The sequence below is a fragment of the Zingiber officinale genome, chromosome 8B (genome assembly GCF_018446385.1).
Source record: "Zingiber officinale cultivar Zhangliang chromosome 8B, Zo_v1.1, whole genome shotgun sequence".
Lineage (NCBI taxonomy): Eukaryota > Viridiplantae > Streptophyta > Magnoliopsida > Zingiberales > Zingiberaceae > Zingiber > Zingiber officinale.
In genome coordinates this window covers 533,254-550,849 of record NC_056001.1, presented here as the reverse complement: position 1 = coordinate 550,849, position 17,596 = coordinate 533,254, and the positions used below count along the sequence as shown (strand labels likewise).

Below are 17,596 nucleotides of genomic sequence, written 5' to 3'. Positions count from 1 at the left end.
TCCGCTACGTATAATAAAGCCAATCGACGCCACCGCCACCCAGGATTGGCTTGTTGACCTGCCCCTGTTGGTTGACCTTCTCCTAACTCCAGTCGTAAGCCGCGCCGCTCTGATTCCCTGCTTCGGCTACCTCAAACCTACTGACCATTTTGTAGATCTCTCATTAGGCTTTAAAAAGATTACAATGATATTTTCTTATATAAGTTATCAGAAAATATACATTTCACATCCAGTTAAGGAAAAAATTATAAAATATATTGACAGTAAAAATAATCAAGTTCAACTGTTCAATTCCTTGACCCCGAACAAACAAATCAAAAGGAAAAAAAAATTGTAAACTAAATTATTTGTATCTGTCGCACACAACTTAGACAAGTCTGGAATGAGAAAAGTAGAGGTACGACCAAAGTACAAAAACAAGTGGCAAAACCTATACGAAATATGTAGCAGGACCAACACAAACAGACGAACAACCTGTTAGCCTTTTATTCTGATTCTGACTGCATTATTATTGCCTGAGACATTTGGACGCCTTCCAGAGCATATATATTATTAGAGTGCATCCGATCTTCTGCAGATTCAATGGCTAAAGAAGAGAATATTATGATGCAAACAATCATGGAAATTAAGAATCCAAGGGAGTTGATGGATCTGGAAGAGGAGAGACTTTGCCTTCTTGAAGAGAGATAACAGTTTCAAAAGCACCGACCAAGGCCTTCACCTTGCTCTTTCTGGTCTCGACAAGTTTACTAGCAGTTTCCTCGATCACCTGATTTAGCAAACCTTGCGTGTCTTTCTTTTCCTGCACATCTTGATGTCTCAAAACTACAGTGAGTGCTTTTGCGATGGGAGCATTGGAGTTTGAAATACTTCGACCACTTCTATAAAACTTTGCGTTGAAGTCACCTTGATCATTTTGGTTGTCACTTGCCAATTTACGACGTCTGAATCTGAGAATTCTAGATGCATTGTTCTCAGGTTGCAGGCTGGTTACCTTACCTCTGCTAAATTTTAACTTCTGAGGGCTGGAAAATTTTTCTTCCGAGTGGAGACTCACAGTTCTTCTATGTTGTCTGTCAATTTGTCCCTTGGAGATAACGGTGAACTTTGCCTTGACGTCTTCTTTAGCATTTTGTTTGTCACTTGCTATTTTAGCCGGTCTGAATCTGAGTATTCTTGGCGCATTTTTGTCAGATTGAAGGCTTACTACCTTAGTTCCGCTGAATTTCAACTTGTGACGTGTGGATGATTTATCTGACTGGACGCTTGCAGTTCTTCCATATGGTTTACCAATTTGATTCTTGGAGAAAACAGTGGAGATTCCTCGTGGGTAACCATCTTTCCCAGCAGATTTATTAACTTCCCCATGCTTCATTACGTGTTGCTTCACAGACCTGAGATTTATGCTCTCTGGTTTTGGTCCACTAGATTCATTACTTTCTACCCTTGGTCTCCCAGCTCCCTTTTCAATTTTCACCTGTGGGACGGGGATTATATTCCTGTGTTTATATATCGTCTTTTTTGAAACTTCGCTAGTAAGGGATCTCACAGATAGAGAGCTCAAGGATTGTGCCAGTATGCTGTTCGCTCCTTTACCTGAATGGCTCGAAATGTTGCTTATCTTATGCTTTTCTGAAGAAGTTGATTGACACATAACTTTAAGTGAGAGATCCTTGGCTTTCATGGGGTTGGTTGCTTCGACAGATGCATTAGTAGTCTTAGACGCTGATGAAGTTCTTTTCTTGGCTGTCCTGGTTATCTCAGATTCAAGGTTTCTGTTACTCATCTGTTTAGTGTCTGCCATACTAGAAATTACCATTTTCCTTCTTACAGATGATGGATTCTTTCCATTTCCATTTGAAGTCCCAGATACCATGACCTTTGCATGCCAAATGACTTCAGTTCTTTCTTGGGTACCGATATTTTCATTTTCTATCTTGAGCTCAGTTGTATCTCCATTTGCTTCGACCGCTAGACTGGGATTTGCCTTTTTTCCTCTCTTACTTGCAGTAGATGGTGTTACTTTCTGTGTCATGCCACTATTTGCAAGTTCTTTCTGGGCAGATCTTGCATCCTTGTGATTCTTGGGTTTCATGCTTGGCACTTCAACAGACAATGCATCTGGTTCACTAAAAGTAGTATGCTCACTAGAAGCAGTGTTTTCTTGTATAGGAAATGTGGCACTCGGATCTTCCTTTAATGGCTCTTCACAGATCCTTTCTGGTTGATTGGAAGTTGTATGTGCAACTGAAGTATTGCTATGTCCAATCAATGATGAAACAATAAGCTTTACCACAACAGGTTCAGCTGATAATCCTTCTGTAGGTTCAATCTCACTGAAGGCAATGACATTCTCAATTGCCTTCTGTTCAAGATTGATGCTTATAGGTTTCAGAGGCAATCCTTCAGGCATATTAGGTGACTGATCAGACACATTGCTTGTTGAGACGGATGGTGGGGTCATTAGTTGGATGCTTGTTGTTTGCTCTGATGATCTGTCATCTTGATTTGGAGGTACATGACCAACAAGTGAATCAGTCTTCTTACCACTTGAAGGAAAACCAAACTCCCTGACAATGGAATCTTGAACTGAAACGTCCTCTGGATTTGTAGGTGAGTCAGGGAGCTGGATTATCTTCTCTGTTGGAAATTCAGAAATCTGAATTATCTTCTCAGGTGGCAAATCTGAATAATCTTTCGTTCCTCTTTCTAGCTTATTAGCAACTAAGACTTCATCTTTTTCATCAATAAACATGTCTTTATTGGCTAAGAATCTTTTACGAACAGGATGCCTTTTCTTAACCTCAAAATCATGCTTTATTCCATACTTGCAAAAATGGTGGCAAGAAGTTGTGGAGGCTCTTAGGTAATGAGGAACTGGCCTTTCTTCAGATGTTGAACCTCCCTTTCCTATTTTCACTGTTGAGTTTTTTTCCACTGAACTTTTACGCTTTGCTAGCTCAGGGGTTAGAGAAATAGTAATCCTCTCTGCTGCTTCTTCACTCATTGTAGTGAGAAATTTGTGTCTAATATCCAGAATCCTAAACAAACATAAGGTAGGCATGTGATGTCAAATTCCCAGTAATCAAACATGAAGAGCTGTAGACAAAGAAGATAAAAGAACTTAGTGGAACTCCTTGTATCAGGTCTGAAAACAGGAGTGGCTAAAATCATGCTTCAAAGTCTCAATTAGTTACTGATAGTGTTCTAGGCTCAGAATGATATGGTACTAATGAAAAGAGTACACCAAGCTATTCTCAAGCAATACTATCATTTAAAAAGTTATATACTACCAACTAAATGGTATTAAGCAATCCAATGAGAGCTGGTCGTTTATCAGGCCCATAGAGTACCATCTGTATCAGATGAGATTTGAAACAATCTGAAATGTGCCTCGGCCAATATTAACAGTGTATTTTTATGATAAAAACACCTAATCTTTTATTGAACAATCTTTAATTAAGCAAGTTAATTATTTTCTTTAAAAGAATTGCATTATGAACTATTGTCAGATTATCAGTGTTCACCCATGAAATTAATTTGGAGAAAGCTTATAAATGTCCTACAGAAAGCAAAGAGAATTAAGGTGAAAAACTACTTGTTTGTCCCAAAACTGACCTAGAATTGTGAACCACAGGAACATGTCCTACATAATGGCAAGGAAATTGCAAACATGATAAAATGGGTGATGAGCATGTCTGAAATCCATGCCTACTTACCAAATTCATAAACAGTTCAAAAATAAGAACATCTTGTTTAATTTATGGAATCCAAACAACTCCAACAGTAAGACTAGTGAACTGAAATTGTCAAAGGCAGGCTATTACAACTGCACAAGGCTAATTCTGTTAGAAAAGCAAAAAAGGAAAATGAAAGGAAAAAACTTTTCAAAGATAAATATGCATCACGCTCTTGTATTCAATGGCGGAGCCAGGTGTAAGCTTCCCCGGGCTGTAGCCCGGGTGGACTTGCTAAAATAATGTATTTTTACCCATTGATGTCCAGGCGGGCTACAATAAAACTTGCTCTATAGCCCGGGGAGCAATCTGGAGGAGATTTGTAGCCCAGGCGGGCTACAAATCCTGGCTCCGCCAGTGCTTGTATTTCTTTCTGAAACGCATATACGAGGGGGGCAAAAGGAAAACAAAAAAACTACATCTGTGGAGGGTTCAGATCGTCGATAAGCATGTGACAATGCTTTTTCAAGATAAGAATCTATAAGACATCACCAAGGAAGAAAAGGAAGGATTCAAATTATACAAACATCTTATGTACACTTCTTTTCAACATCGTGGCAAAGAACAAGACGAAAGAACCCGATCTAACAACCATGTCCGTCAAATCATCGGATGAGTCTACTGACAACATAACGTGAAACCTCAGTAAAAACGAACCATTACAAATTCTGTTCCGTCAGGAATCATATGAAATTATTGACACATCGATAGAAACTCAATCTTCGACGGAAACAACAACAAAAAAAAAAATCTAAAAATCCCTTTAATCGACAAAGAATGAGAAATCAAAAGAACAAAATTAGAAGGGCATAAAGCAGATGAATCATCAATTTTCCCCTAAAAAGAGCATCTTTAACGCGCAGCTTTGTGGAGAGAATCGATAAAAACAAGGGAAAGACTGATCCGAAGTTCCAAGAAACATACGAACAAGAACCGATCGGTTTACTCAAAACATCACAGAAAGCACAACCTTTCGACTCCACGAGCAATATGTCGGCGAGTCCGTCAAAGAAGCTGCTGAAGCCCCATCAAGATCGCACCTCCCCTCCGAACTCCGAGTACCAAAGAGACAAAACAGAATCAGATCCCGTGCTGAGGCAATCAACCGTGTGCGAGCCGATGGCGTGGTGACGGCGTTGTCCCCAGCGTGCTTCCTTTAACTGGACAAAGTAGAGACTGACAAGGGAAGAAAGAGAGGAACAAGAAAAAGGAAGATTTGGCTGACAAGGGGGCCCAAGTCCTCCATAGGGCCCCACCTTCAAATTGTGAGACGCAAGATAATAATTCCAAAATAATTATATGGCCGGTCCCACCAAAAATTATATTTAAAATTTTAAATTTGTGGCCTCTCTCTTCCGAAAATAAATAATTAGGTAAAAAAATAATTAATAATTAAGACTTCCTCATTAGGGCATTGATTTAACCAAACGAAAAATAAATAAATTTAGAAAATAATCCAATGCCAACTCATGAACTCAACATTTAATGCGATGTTACCATTATTATAATTTGATTTGTATACCATAACCATATAGGTGATTTTCAAAGACGTACCTAAAGTTTAGGACGGTCCGAACACTCTCTAATATTTAAGAAAGCCTAAAAAAAACGTACCACGTTTCCCGTTTTATCCCTCTAATAAAATTGATTTTTTCTTCGTTTTTCTTCTCTCAGCAATTTCTTCCTTTCTCACTTCTCTTAAATTAAATTAAACTTTTTTTTTCTTATGCATATATACAATAGTTAATATAATATTACTTTTTAAAAATCAATACTACAATCTAATTATAATAACACCATTATGATACTAATTTTTAAAAATTAACATCATATTGATTTCAAAAAATAAGTAAAATAGTGGTGCTGATTTTTATTTTTTGGATAGTTTATAAAAATCAGCATCGCAACAGTATTAGTGTAAGTTATTAATCCGACGATAAAAATAGGGGATCCACTTCCTGAGGGGTCTTAGCTTGAGGACAGATGGAGGCTGACTAAGCGGTTAATGGCCGCGCCAAGCAGCTGAATAGGTCCGAGCGGAACCAAAGATAACCCAGTCATGGGCTGGGGTTTCCGACGCCAAGGCGGGAGAACCGAAGGACCGAGCGGGGCGTCTGCCCGGCTGGGACCGAAGGGCCGAGCGGGTGGTCCGTTCGGCCAGGATAAGGGCGAGGGTACAAAGGTTAGCCGAGCGGCCTATTCGTTTGGCTCAGGATATGGGATGTCGATAACGGCATGTCTGATGATTACGCCGTACACAAGAGTGCACGATGGAGGATCTTGCCGTCACATCATGGAAAGGTTGATACAGTAGCAGTATGGCCTCATGGACGTCTTTCTGACAGACCCATATCTGAGCATGGTCCTTCTGACAGACCCATACCTGGGCATGGTCAAAAGCAGGTGGTTGCTTTGATTGGCGCGCCCAGGCTTCTTCGAGAGGTCTATATAAGGTCTCCATTTCTTCACCGGAGGTATGCAAATCTTCATCTTGAGGCCACCTATTCGTTATTCCTCGCCTGACTTGAGCGTCGGAGGGCCGTCGCCGGGACACCCCTCCCGGCTCGGTTTTGCTGCAGGTTCGCCGGAGCGCTCGAGGATCCAGCAGGGAGCGCCACGTGCCCAGTGTCCGTTGACTCCTGGTTCGGACAGGATCAAATTGGCGCCGTCTGTGGGAACGGGAACGATGGACGAGGCTGGACGACTACACACGGTGGCGCTTTCAACAGAAGAACTCGACGCTCTGGTCGAGATGAGGGCCGCCAAACTTGTGGAGCAAAAACAAAAAGCAGCGGCCGAGCAGCCGGAGCAACAAGCAACATCTGCGTCGGGTGGCCGAGCGGAAGCACCTCAGGCCACCGTCGCATTCCACCGGGCCTTATTTCGCACCCCTGAAGCCGCACCAGCTCGGAGAGATAGAGGCTCTTCTTCAGACGAAATGCCAAGGCGGGATGACAGAAAAGGGAAAGCTCCCCGGGCAGACTCATCTCCCGAGCGGATCAATCGCCAATTCTCGGAGGCTATTCTACGAGACCCTCTACCCAAGCACTACGTGCCTCCGACGATCGGCGAGTACAACGGAACAACGGACCCGGATGATCATCTGGGTAAGTTTGATAACACAACTACACTCCATCAATATACAGATGGAGTAAAGTGTCGCGTCTTCCTTAGAACTCTCTCGGGATCGGCTCAACGGTGGTTTCGGAGGCTGCCGGACGGATCCATCGCTAGCTTTAAGGACTTTCGAACGGCCTTCCTCCACCACTTCGCTAGCAGTCGGCGTTATCAGAAGACAAGTGTCAGCTTATTTGCCATCAAGCAAGAGTCGAGAGAATCCCTTCGAGCTTACATCTAGCGATTCAACCAAGTGCCGATGGATATCCCAACGGCCACATCGGAGACGATGATGAATGCCTTCACGCAGGGCCTTGTGGATGGGGACTTCTTCCGGTCGCTCATCCGAAAGCCGCCCCGAGATTATGATCATATGTTACATCGGGCCAACGAATACATAAACGTGGAAGAAGCGCAAGCCGCCCGGAAAAAGGAAACTCCTACCGAGCGGGCACTTATTCATGCCGAGCGGAAACAGCACGCCGCTCAGCAGCCACCTAGAGGACCGAGAGCCGAAGCAATCCGATCCCCCCACGCCAGGTCGCACGTACAAGAAGTGGCTGCCGCTCGGCCCAAGCCAAAGAAGAGGTGGACCCCTATGTTCTGCTCCTTCCACCAGACGGATACGCATAACACGAAGGATTGTCGAAGTCTTTCCTTCGTGGCCAATCCCGTTCCCAGGAATGCCGAACGACGGTCACCTCCCATCGACAGGAGACAAAGGACTCATGAAGCTGACCGGACCCGCGCCGAGAGGCGACATCAACAGACACCCGATCGGCACCGATCTCCGAGACAGGAGAATCGCCGGGCGTCCAGAGAACGGTCCCGACCGTCCACTCGAGAAGAGGAAAACAGGAGCAATACTTCCCGGGGCGAGATCAACGTTATTGCTGGCGGGCCGACTGGAGGAGACTCCAACCGAGCCAGAAAGGCGGGCGTCCGGCAGCTGCAGATCCACGCAGTCGGCTGTAGCCAAGAGCGGGCAAGTGGACCGGAAATCACTTTCGGGCCCGGAGACTTAGAAGGAGTTGAAGTGCCCCACGACGACGCTCTGCTCATTAAAGCGGTAATAGCAAATTATACTATTCACCGCGTATTTGTTGACACAGGGAGCTCGGTCAACATCATATTCAAGAAGGCGTTTGATCAGCTGCAAATTGATCGAGCCGAGCTGCAGCCCATGACGACCCCCCTCTACGGGTTTACGGGCAACGAAGTTCAGCCGGTCGGACAGATCCGGCTGACTACCTCGCTGGGAGAGGAGCCGCTCAGGAGGACCAGGACAATAAATTTCGTGGTGGTTAACTCTCCCTCGTCCTACAACGTCATTTTGGGACGACCGGCGCTCGGCGAATTCCGAGCGGTCATCTCAACCTTCCACCAGAAGATGAAGTTCCCCGTCGAAGACAAAGTAGGAGAAGTACGGGGAGATCAGTTAGCAGCTCGGCGATGCTATATCGAGATGGTCCGAGCCGAATCCAACTCTGCTCGGAAGGCACCTCGAATCGAGGTAAATGTCATCACTGAAAAGCCACCCTCTTTAATTTATGAAGAAAAAGAGGAAGTACAGATTCACCCGACCCGATCGGAGGCTACAACTTTTATCGCCTCTGATCTGGAGGAGGAGCAGAAGGAGGAACTGATCCAATGCCTCCAACGAAATCATGATGTCTTCGTCTGGTCGACACATGAGTTACCCGGAATTTCGCCGAGCCTAGCGCAGCATGAATTGCATGTCCGACCGGACGCTCGGCCAGTGAAGCAGAGAAAAAGGGATTTCAGTACCGAGCAGAATGTCATCATCCAGGCGGAAGTAGAAAAACTTCTGGAGGCCGGCCACATACGCGAGGTGCAGTTCCCTAGCTGGCTGGCCAATGTAGTATTGGTCTCCAAGCCAGGCGGCAAGTGGAGAGTCTGCATCGACTTTCGGGACTTAAACAAAGCATGCCCCAAGGACTTCTATCCTCTGCCCCGGATAGATCAGCTGGTGGACTCTACGGCCGGCTGCGAATTAATTTGCATGCTTGACGCCTATCAAGGATATCATCAAGTGCCGCTCGCCCGGGAAGATCAAGAAAAAGTAAGCTTCGTAACGGCCGACGACACATATTGCTATAATGTGATGCCGTTCGGATTGAAGAATGCCGGAGCCACCTATCAACGCTTGATGAACAAAGTGTTCAAGGAGCAGATTGGGCGTAATCTGGAAGTCTATGTGGACGACATTCTTATCAAATCCGTCCTAGCGGCCGATCTTTTCAAGGACATGGAAGAAACCTTCCGAACGCTGCGCAAATATGGAGTCAAGCTAAATCCCCAGAAGTGCCTGTTCGGAGCAAAAGGAGGGCGTTTCTTGGGGTACATAGTGACCGAGCGGGGAATCGAAGCAAATCCCAGCAAGGTGAAAGCTCTGCAAGACATGCCACCCCCAAGAAATACAAGAGAAGTGCAGAGGTTGACCGGTCGGATAACTGCTTTGTCCAGATTCATCTCCAAAACCGCCGACCGGAGCCTTCCATTCTTCAAGATCCTGCGCAAGGCTACTAAGTTCCAGTGGGACGAAGAATGTGACCGAGCGTTCGGAGAATTGAAGACATATCTTAATTCTCTGCCAGTGCTAGCCAAGCCGATCGGGGGTGAGTCACTTTATATTTATTTGTCGTCAACTGAGCATGCTGTAGGCTCAGCACTTGTGAGGGCAAGCGGTGAAGAGCAGCCGGTGTATTTTCTAAGCCACATTTTAAAAGATGCTGAATCTCGTTACACCGGGCTCGAGAAGTTGGCCTTTGCTTTAGTTCTAGCCGCTCGGCGCCTTCGACCGTATTTCTTGGCTCACACCATCATTGTCCGGACGAACAGTCCACTCGGAAGAGTGCTGTTAAATCCAGAAGCGTCCGGACGGCTTATCAAGTGGACGACAGAATTAAGTGAATTTGACATCCAATATCAGCCCCGCTCGGCGATCAAAGCCCAATCCTTGGCTGATTTTGTGACCGAAGTGCAAAGGCCAGAGCCGGAAGCTATGTGGAGAATATATGTGGATGGATCCTCCACTCGGCTCGGAAGTGGGATTGGAATATTGCTGCTCTCACCTCAAGAAGAGAAGATGCACCTATCCGTCCGGCTGGATTACAAAGCTACCAACAACGAAGCAGAGTATGAGGCCCTCATAGCCGGATTGCAGGCAGCCCGGCATGTGGGTGCCGGTCGGGTGACTCTCTATTCGGATTCACAGTTGGCCGCTCAACAACTTTCTGGCACCTTTGAAATCAACAGTGTTCGGCTTAAACTCTACGTTGAGGCCTTTGAAAAACTCAAAGCTACTTTCCGAGAGGTTCTTATACAGAAGATCCCCCGAACGGAGAACCAGGCAGCAGACGAGTTAGCCAAACTCGCGAGTTCAATAACACCAGTTGCCATTCAGCAACCAATTGAAAAAGTACTGCTGGTGGCGCAAGTCGATCGGATGCAAGGCCTCACGTTTCCAAGTGACTGGAGGACACCTATTATAGAATTTCTCCGTTCGGGCACCGCACCCTCCGATGAATATGCAGCCCGGCTCCTCAGAAGAAGAGCCGGTCGGTTTACACTCATCGGAGATCAGCTTTACAAGAAAGCTTTCTCGCGCCCGTTGCTGAAATGTGTAAGCTCGGAGGACTCAGCTTACATCCTCCAGGAAGTACATCAAGGATCATGCGGGGGTCATCCGGGCGGGCGCTCGTTGGCCAAGAAGATCCTCTTGGCCGGATACTTTTGGCCAACTTTACAAACAGATGCCGCTCGGACAGTATCTACCTGCCTTTCATGCCAGAAGTATCACAACTTCTCCCACCGACCGGCCGAAGAAATGAAGGCGTCAAGCGTTTCATGCCCGTTCGACCAATGGGGAATGGATATTGTTGGTCCATTTCCGATGGCGACCGGACAGAGGAAATTTTTGCTGGTGGCGGTCGATTATTTTTCCAAGTGGGTGGAGGCCGAGCCGCTGGCCAGGATCACCGAACAGATGGTCAAAAAATTCATCTGGCAACACATCATCTGTATGTTCGGTATCCCTCGCCGATTGGTTTCAGACAATGGACGGCAATTCACAGGGAAGGTGCTAGAAGATTGGTGCAAAAACTACGGCATCGAGCAACACTTCACGTCCGTGGCCTATCCTCAGAGCAACGGTCAAGCTGAAGTGGTCAACCGGGAAATTCTCCGTATTCTGCGCGCTCGGCTCGACCATTTGGGAGGAAGTTGGCCAGATGAAGTGCCGAGCGTCTTGTGGGCCATCCGAACGACGCCAAAAGAAGGGACAGGAGTCACACCGTTCCATTTGGTATATGGCGGCGAGGCTGTCATTCCGGTTGAAGTCGGCGTTGAGTCCGCCCGGGTCCAGAGCTACGATGATGACAACGCCGAACGGAGAAACATGGAGCTGGATTTGGTAGATGAGGAGAGGGCAAAGGCGTCCGTTCGGCTGATGGCATACCGTCAACGGATGAAGCAAAACTACAACCGGCGCGTCATTCCCAGGTCATTCCAGGTTGGCGATCTTGTCTGGAAGAAAGTCAAGCCGGTCGGCGAAGTCGGCAAGCTTGAAGCTCCATGGGCAGGTCCCTTCAAAATCATCGAGAAGCTCCGCTCGGGAGCGTATTATTTGGAGGATGAGGAAGGTCGGCAGCTAGATAGGCCGTGGAGCGCGAACCACCTCCAGCCTTACCGGGCAGGGTGAAAGGTGTGCCTATGTAAATCATCTTGTGTACTTTTTTCGACTGAATGCTTGAAATGCAGAAACAAAAAATCAAGAGAACAAATAAGGCATCGCCAACAAAAGAACGCAGGCCCCGAGCCGCTCGGCCGGAGGTAAATGGGTCGGGCCAAGCGCTCTAAAATTGAAGGCCCGTACCATTCGGACGGAGGTATATTATCCTAGCCAAAATGCTCCACGAAGCAGACCCTAAGCCATTCGGCCAAGAGCACGTTATCCAAGCTGGGTGAAAGGAACCACAAGTGATAAAAAGGAGGGCAAAAAGCTTCGCCGAACGGAAGCGTCAAAATTAGCCAGAGCCGACGAGCACCGTCGTTAAAAATCGAGAGCCGCGCCGATCGGCTATAAACATCCGCGCCGACGAGCACCGTCGTTAAAAATCGAGAGCCGCGCCGATCGGCTATAAACATCCGCGCCGACGAGCACCGTCGTTAAAAATCGAGAGCCGCGCCGATCGGCTATAAACATTCGCGCCGACGAGCATCGTCGTTAAAAATCGAGAGTCACGCCGTCGGCTATAAACATCCGCGCCGACGAGCACCGTCGTTAAAAATCGAGAGCCGCGCCGATCGGCTATAAACATCCGCACCGACGAGCACCGTCGTTAAAAATCGAGAGTCGCGCCGTCGGCTATAAACATCCGCGCCGACGAGCACCGTCGTTAAAAATCGAGAGCTGCGCCGATCGACTATAAACATCCGCGCCGATGAGCACCGTCGTTAAAAATCGAGAGCCGCGCCGATCGGCTATAAACATCCGCGCCGACGAGCACCGTCGTTAAAAATCGAGAGTCGCGCCGATCGGCTATAAACATCCGCGCCGACGAGCTCCGTCGTTAAAAATCGAGAGCCGTGCCATCGGCTATAAATGTCCGAGCGAAAGGTCGACGAGCTCCGTCGTTAAAAATCGAGAGCCGCGCCGATCGGCTCCATTTATCCGCGCCGTCGAACTCCATCAAAGATCGAGTGCCGAACTCTCGACTGTGAACTTGGACGGAACTAAGGACGCCAAATAACGAGCGTTCGCAAGTACTAAATTAATTAGGTCTGATCGGCCATCGGTTTGCCAATACTTCGCATTCACTGGATGCGAACAGTATAGCCAAGCGTTAAACGATTTCGAGGAAAACGAGTCTACCGATTAACCTGATCAGTCGTTTAGTAGGAAACATGGGGAGCCCAACTGATTCTACGAATAAGCAGCAACACACTAAAAGGAGACAATGAAGGGCAAACAAATACAAGCAAATATTCACATTATATTGAGCGACAAGACAACCAAAATGAAGAGCCGAGCGGCTGAATTTGGCAGAAGGGCCGAACGGCCCCAGGAATATTATAAGCTACGGAAAGGCGGCAACCGCCCGCTCGGACACATAGTCCAGTCAGTCGGACTCACTGCCTCCTTCGACTAGACTTGAAGGGAAGGCAAGTGATCCGGCGGTAAGAATGGGGGATCTACTTCCTGAGGGGTCTCAGCTTGAGGACAGATGGAGGGCTGACTAAGCGGTTAATGGCCGCGCCAAGCAGCTGAATAGGTCCGAGCGGAACCAAAGATAACCCAGTCATGGGCTGGGGTTTCCGACGCCAAGGCGGGAGAACCGAAGGGCCGAGCGGGGCGTCTGCCCGGCTGGGACCGAAGGGCCGAGCGGGTGGTCCGTTCGGCCAGGATATGGGATGTCGATAACGGCATGTCTGATGATTACGCCGTACACAAGAGTGCACGATGGAGGATCTTGCCGTCACATCATGGAAAGGTTGATACAGTAGCAGTATGGCCTCATGGACGTCTTTCTGACAGACTCATATCTGAGCATGGTCCTTCTGACAGACTCATACCTGGGCATGGTCAAAAGCAGGTGGTTGCTTTGATTGGCGCGCCCAGGCTTCTTCGAGAGGTCTATATAAGGTCTCCATTTCTTCACCGGAGGTATGCAAATCTTCATCTTGAGGCCACCTATTCGTTATTCCTCGCCTGACTTGAGCGTCGAAGGGCCGTCGCCGGGACACCCCTCCCGGCTCGGTTTTGCTGCAGGTTCGCCGGAGCGCTCGAGGATCCAGCAGGGAGCGCCACGTGCCCAGTGTCCGTTGACTCCTGGTTCGGACAGGATCGGTTATGATGTTGATTTTTAAAAATAGTACAGAATGATATATTTGGTCTCTGGAGCATCATAAAAATTTATAGAAATCGAAATAGGTCAAATTAGAGTTACTAAAAATCTATTGATGGACTTAGAAAATTTGGATTTATAAAAAGTTGACGAGTAATGGAAAAGAATAGTACAGTAAAAATATTTATAATGTCCGTGCCTAGTTCTTAGTTCTAATATCTCTATGATAAGTTATGTGTGTGTCAATATATATTAAAATCATAAATTTTGAAAACCTTCTTATTGATTATTTCAAACTGATACATCTTGGCACATATAAACTGGTGAAATCTATAGCACTTTGAATGGGTTTAATCAGAATTATTTAGTTCTATCAATATATTTTAACTGAAACCTCTAGATTTCAATAGTGCTTAGAAGTCTAAATATAAATTTTGAGAAAAATTATGTTTTTAGTCCTGTAACTTATATTTTTTTTTTTCAATTTTAGTCCTGTTATGAGTAAATTTATATTTTTAGTCATGTAACTTGTAATATTTTTCAATTTCAATCCTTTTTCCTCTAAAATTGAAATTTTGAGTTGTAAATTGAATTTAGGGATTTTATTTTTTTTGACTCATGTGCTTTTTATATTCTAACCACAAACTACATATTTTTCGTTGAAAAATTTTAATTTTGGAAGAAAAATGACTAAAATTAGAAAATATTACAAGTTACAGGACTAAGAACGTAAATTAACTCATAACAGGACTAAAATTGAAAAAGATACAAATTATAGGACTGAAAATATAATTTTCTCATAAATTTTTTACTGTTTTTAAAAAATCAACACCACAACGGTGACGTTGATTTTTAGAAACCAACATCTCCGTGATGTTGGTATTTAGAAACCAACATTATCACGGTGCTAATATAATTAAATAGTGATGCTGATTTTAAAAAAATTAATAATACAGTGGTTACTGCATGGAAAGGAGAGAAGAAAAAAAGTTTAATAGGAGGAATGCAAAAAGAGAAAAGTTATATACTAAGGAGAAAGAAAAAAAAAATAACTTTGACAGCAATGGCGGAGCCGGTCCGAATGATCTATCCAGGCTGATTCTAGGTTATTAGCAATGGGTACCGATTCAGTCGTCGTCGTCCCGGGCTAATTCCTCTTTCTCTCGTATTTTTCATTTGTTTTCCACTGTAAATTCGAGATTCGTCATCGTCGACCTCCGGGCTACAAACTAGGTAAGCCATAACTTGGCTCCGCTCTTGTTTGACGGAAAGGATAAAATGGAAAAGAAGTGTGTCTTTTGGATATTCTCAAAGCATGAGGTACCTTTCTGGATAATTCTAAACTTTGGGTGCGCCATTTGAAAAATTATAGTAATCATATTCTCAAAGTTAAATATCATAGAAAATCAAATATAAAACGTATTTAAATGGTCGTTCTAATAAATATCATAATTAATTAATGTAAAACAAATAGCCAAAACATCCATTCAACAAGAGGATGCTTAAAGGGTTGTTCTATTACTTGTGAACTAATGCAATATTGATAGTGCCAATTCACCAGCACATTATTTATTCTTCAATTGATGGGTAGGTATATCTGCATTCAACTAATTTCCATTTTTCTAGTTCACTTTTGGTTATTAATTAATAGTTTGATAAATCAACTACAATTATAATTTTAGTCTGATTAAAATAGAATGTATTTTATTTATATTTTTTTGGGTAACATGTTGGAATTGAAGAGAGTAGATGTAAGTCAACTTTAATTTGCATATAATTAAAGCCACTTTACTTCACTTATTTTTGTAATATTTTTTTATCAAGCTCAATTCTTAATTACTTAGTTATCGAAGTGTGATCCAAATTAATATAAGCATGTGGTCAAGTGGACAACTGAAAAGCTAGGATGTGATGGTTTCACTGACCGAATGTAGACTCCGCTCACTCTACAGACAAACGATGTCAGTGTCGAGACAGGGAAGGGTTCTCCAACGTTGACCTCTGATGCCCAAGTCAATCACTGAAATATGGAGAAGAAGTGAAATAGTAGAATTATATTATGTGCCAAAATAAATCACGCGTACCTTCGTCGGTGATGGACCCCCTTTTTATATAGAGCCCTAGTGGACAACGTGTACGTTCCTCGAGATGTGGGCATGTTCTTCGATATATTCGTGGCCACGTCCTCCACTATGTCCTACACCTATCTTAATAAGGCTTCCGTTGTACGATCCGCTTGTCGACCGTGCTTAGTATCAACGGCACTCCCCCAAAAGGATGTTGCGAGGACCACAGTCCTGCTATTTGGCCGAGCTGATCAGTCGCTCGGCCAGGACTCCGCTCTGTCCACAGTCAGGTCCTGCTGCTTGGCCAAGCGGGGTAGCCGTCCGACCGGGAGCACTCCTCTCTGTCAACTTCAATTACTCGTCCGTGCAGTGTCTGTGTAGTAACCTGCCGACCTTCCTCCTTTTGGACAAACTATCTGGTCTCCCTCGACGTCTTAATAATATGACTTGAGAGCTTGCTTATGATATTCTCCCTAGTCAGAAGGATTGTCCACTCGGACATGTCTCCCACCGATCAAGTTTTACCTGTCATAATCGGTCGTTGCATTTATCCTCCGTTCGACCCTTTGACATTTGAGCGTTGATCATCTTGACTTTGATTTCCACCCTGACAGTTAACCCCATGTCAGATGGACCTCCTCCTATCGCCACATCATTTTATTTTTAATATTTTATTATTTATTTTTCGGACCGGACCAAGATGAATAGATGATCACTCTCAAGCTGTTTTTTTTTTTTTTAATTTTTCCAACACATTAAATTGCTACAATTTTGCTACGTTCATTCTTTTGCTTTGTTTATATAAAATAAGATCAGCTGTGTAATTTATAAACAAAATTCGGTACACAATTAATTCATAAATCGATTAGAAGATCAGTTTCTCGGAGCGATGCATTTCCAATTCCATTATAATTACTATAATATATCCTACAATTTATGAATTGTCCAAAACATTTATCTAAAGCTTTTTAAAAAGTCTTCAATGATTCTTTTATTACGTTATCCATTTTTTGTGCTAACCTCTACCTCTTAAATCTAATCTCCAAATTAATAATTGCTAAAGCCGACTTGCATTAAACAACTTACTGACTTCTCCATGATTAGATTTGAGAAGGGACCGCATCATTTGCACAAATAAATCTAGCAAATCTAAGAAACAATTAATGTAAATTGTCTTCTTTCCTTTTCCACAAAGAAAAAAAACCAAAAAAATATTTCTTCATGTTTTCTTCTCTAATCCTTGGATGATGCTGTCTCGTGAGGTGTATGTCTTTTACCCAAGATTTGTCCAGTCATATCTCATGTCCTCATGTTCTCTTGTCGATACATATATGATAATTTTATGATGTACACTATATTGTTAAAATATGGTATGATCTGTTCGATCAGACATCTCTAATGGAAGAGATGTTTGGAGGGAATATTTTTTCAAATATCCCTCCTCTTAAATAGGGATGACAATGAGTTAGGTTCGGATCGGATTCTATATCCTCCGTATTCATGGCTATCAGGTATAGGATATCCAATGGGTATACTTATACCTATTAAAGGATGAGATATCTTTTATATGTATAATTTTTCTTCTTTCTATCGAATTATTATCATTCAACAAAAACATATTAAAATTAACATCCTATTAATATAAATATATATATATATATATATATAGATGTTTAACCTATATATATATATAGTCTCCTACTAATATATAAAAAAATAGTAAATTAATTTTAGAAAAAGAAAATTTTCTTTAATATATGTATATATATTATTTAATCGGATATTCGGGTCGAGTATCGGGTAATAA

The 17,596-nt window shown here is 44.1% G+C and overlaps 1 protein-coding gene across 2 annotated transcripts; it reads right to left on the bottom strand.

Moving 5' to 3' along the window:
• Positions 1-323: 323 nt before the first annotated feature.
• On the bottom strand, positions 324-4,918 carry LOC122015361. 2 transcript variants are annotated; one of them, XM_042572214.1, is made up of 2 exons: positions 4,708-4,918; positions 324-3,099 (listed from the first exon to the last, which is right to left on the bottom strand). In XM_042572214.1, the coding sequence occupies exon 2, from the start codon at positions 3,062-3,064 to the stop codon at positions 626-628; it is 2,439 nt and encodes an 812-aa protein (XP_042428148.1). In that variant the 5' UTR covers positions 3,065-3,099; positions 4,708-4,918; the 3' UTR covers positions 324-625. The 2 variants fall into 2 exon arrangements, with proteins under 2 accessions (XP_042428148.1, XP_042428149.1); XM_042572215.1 differs by having other exon boundaries at positions 324-3,041.
• Between the last annotated feature and the right edge of the window lie 12,678 nt (positions 4,919-17,596).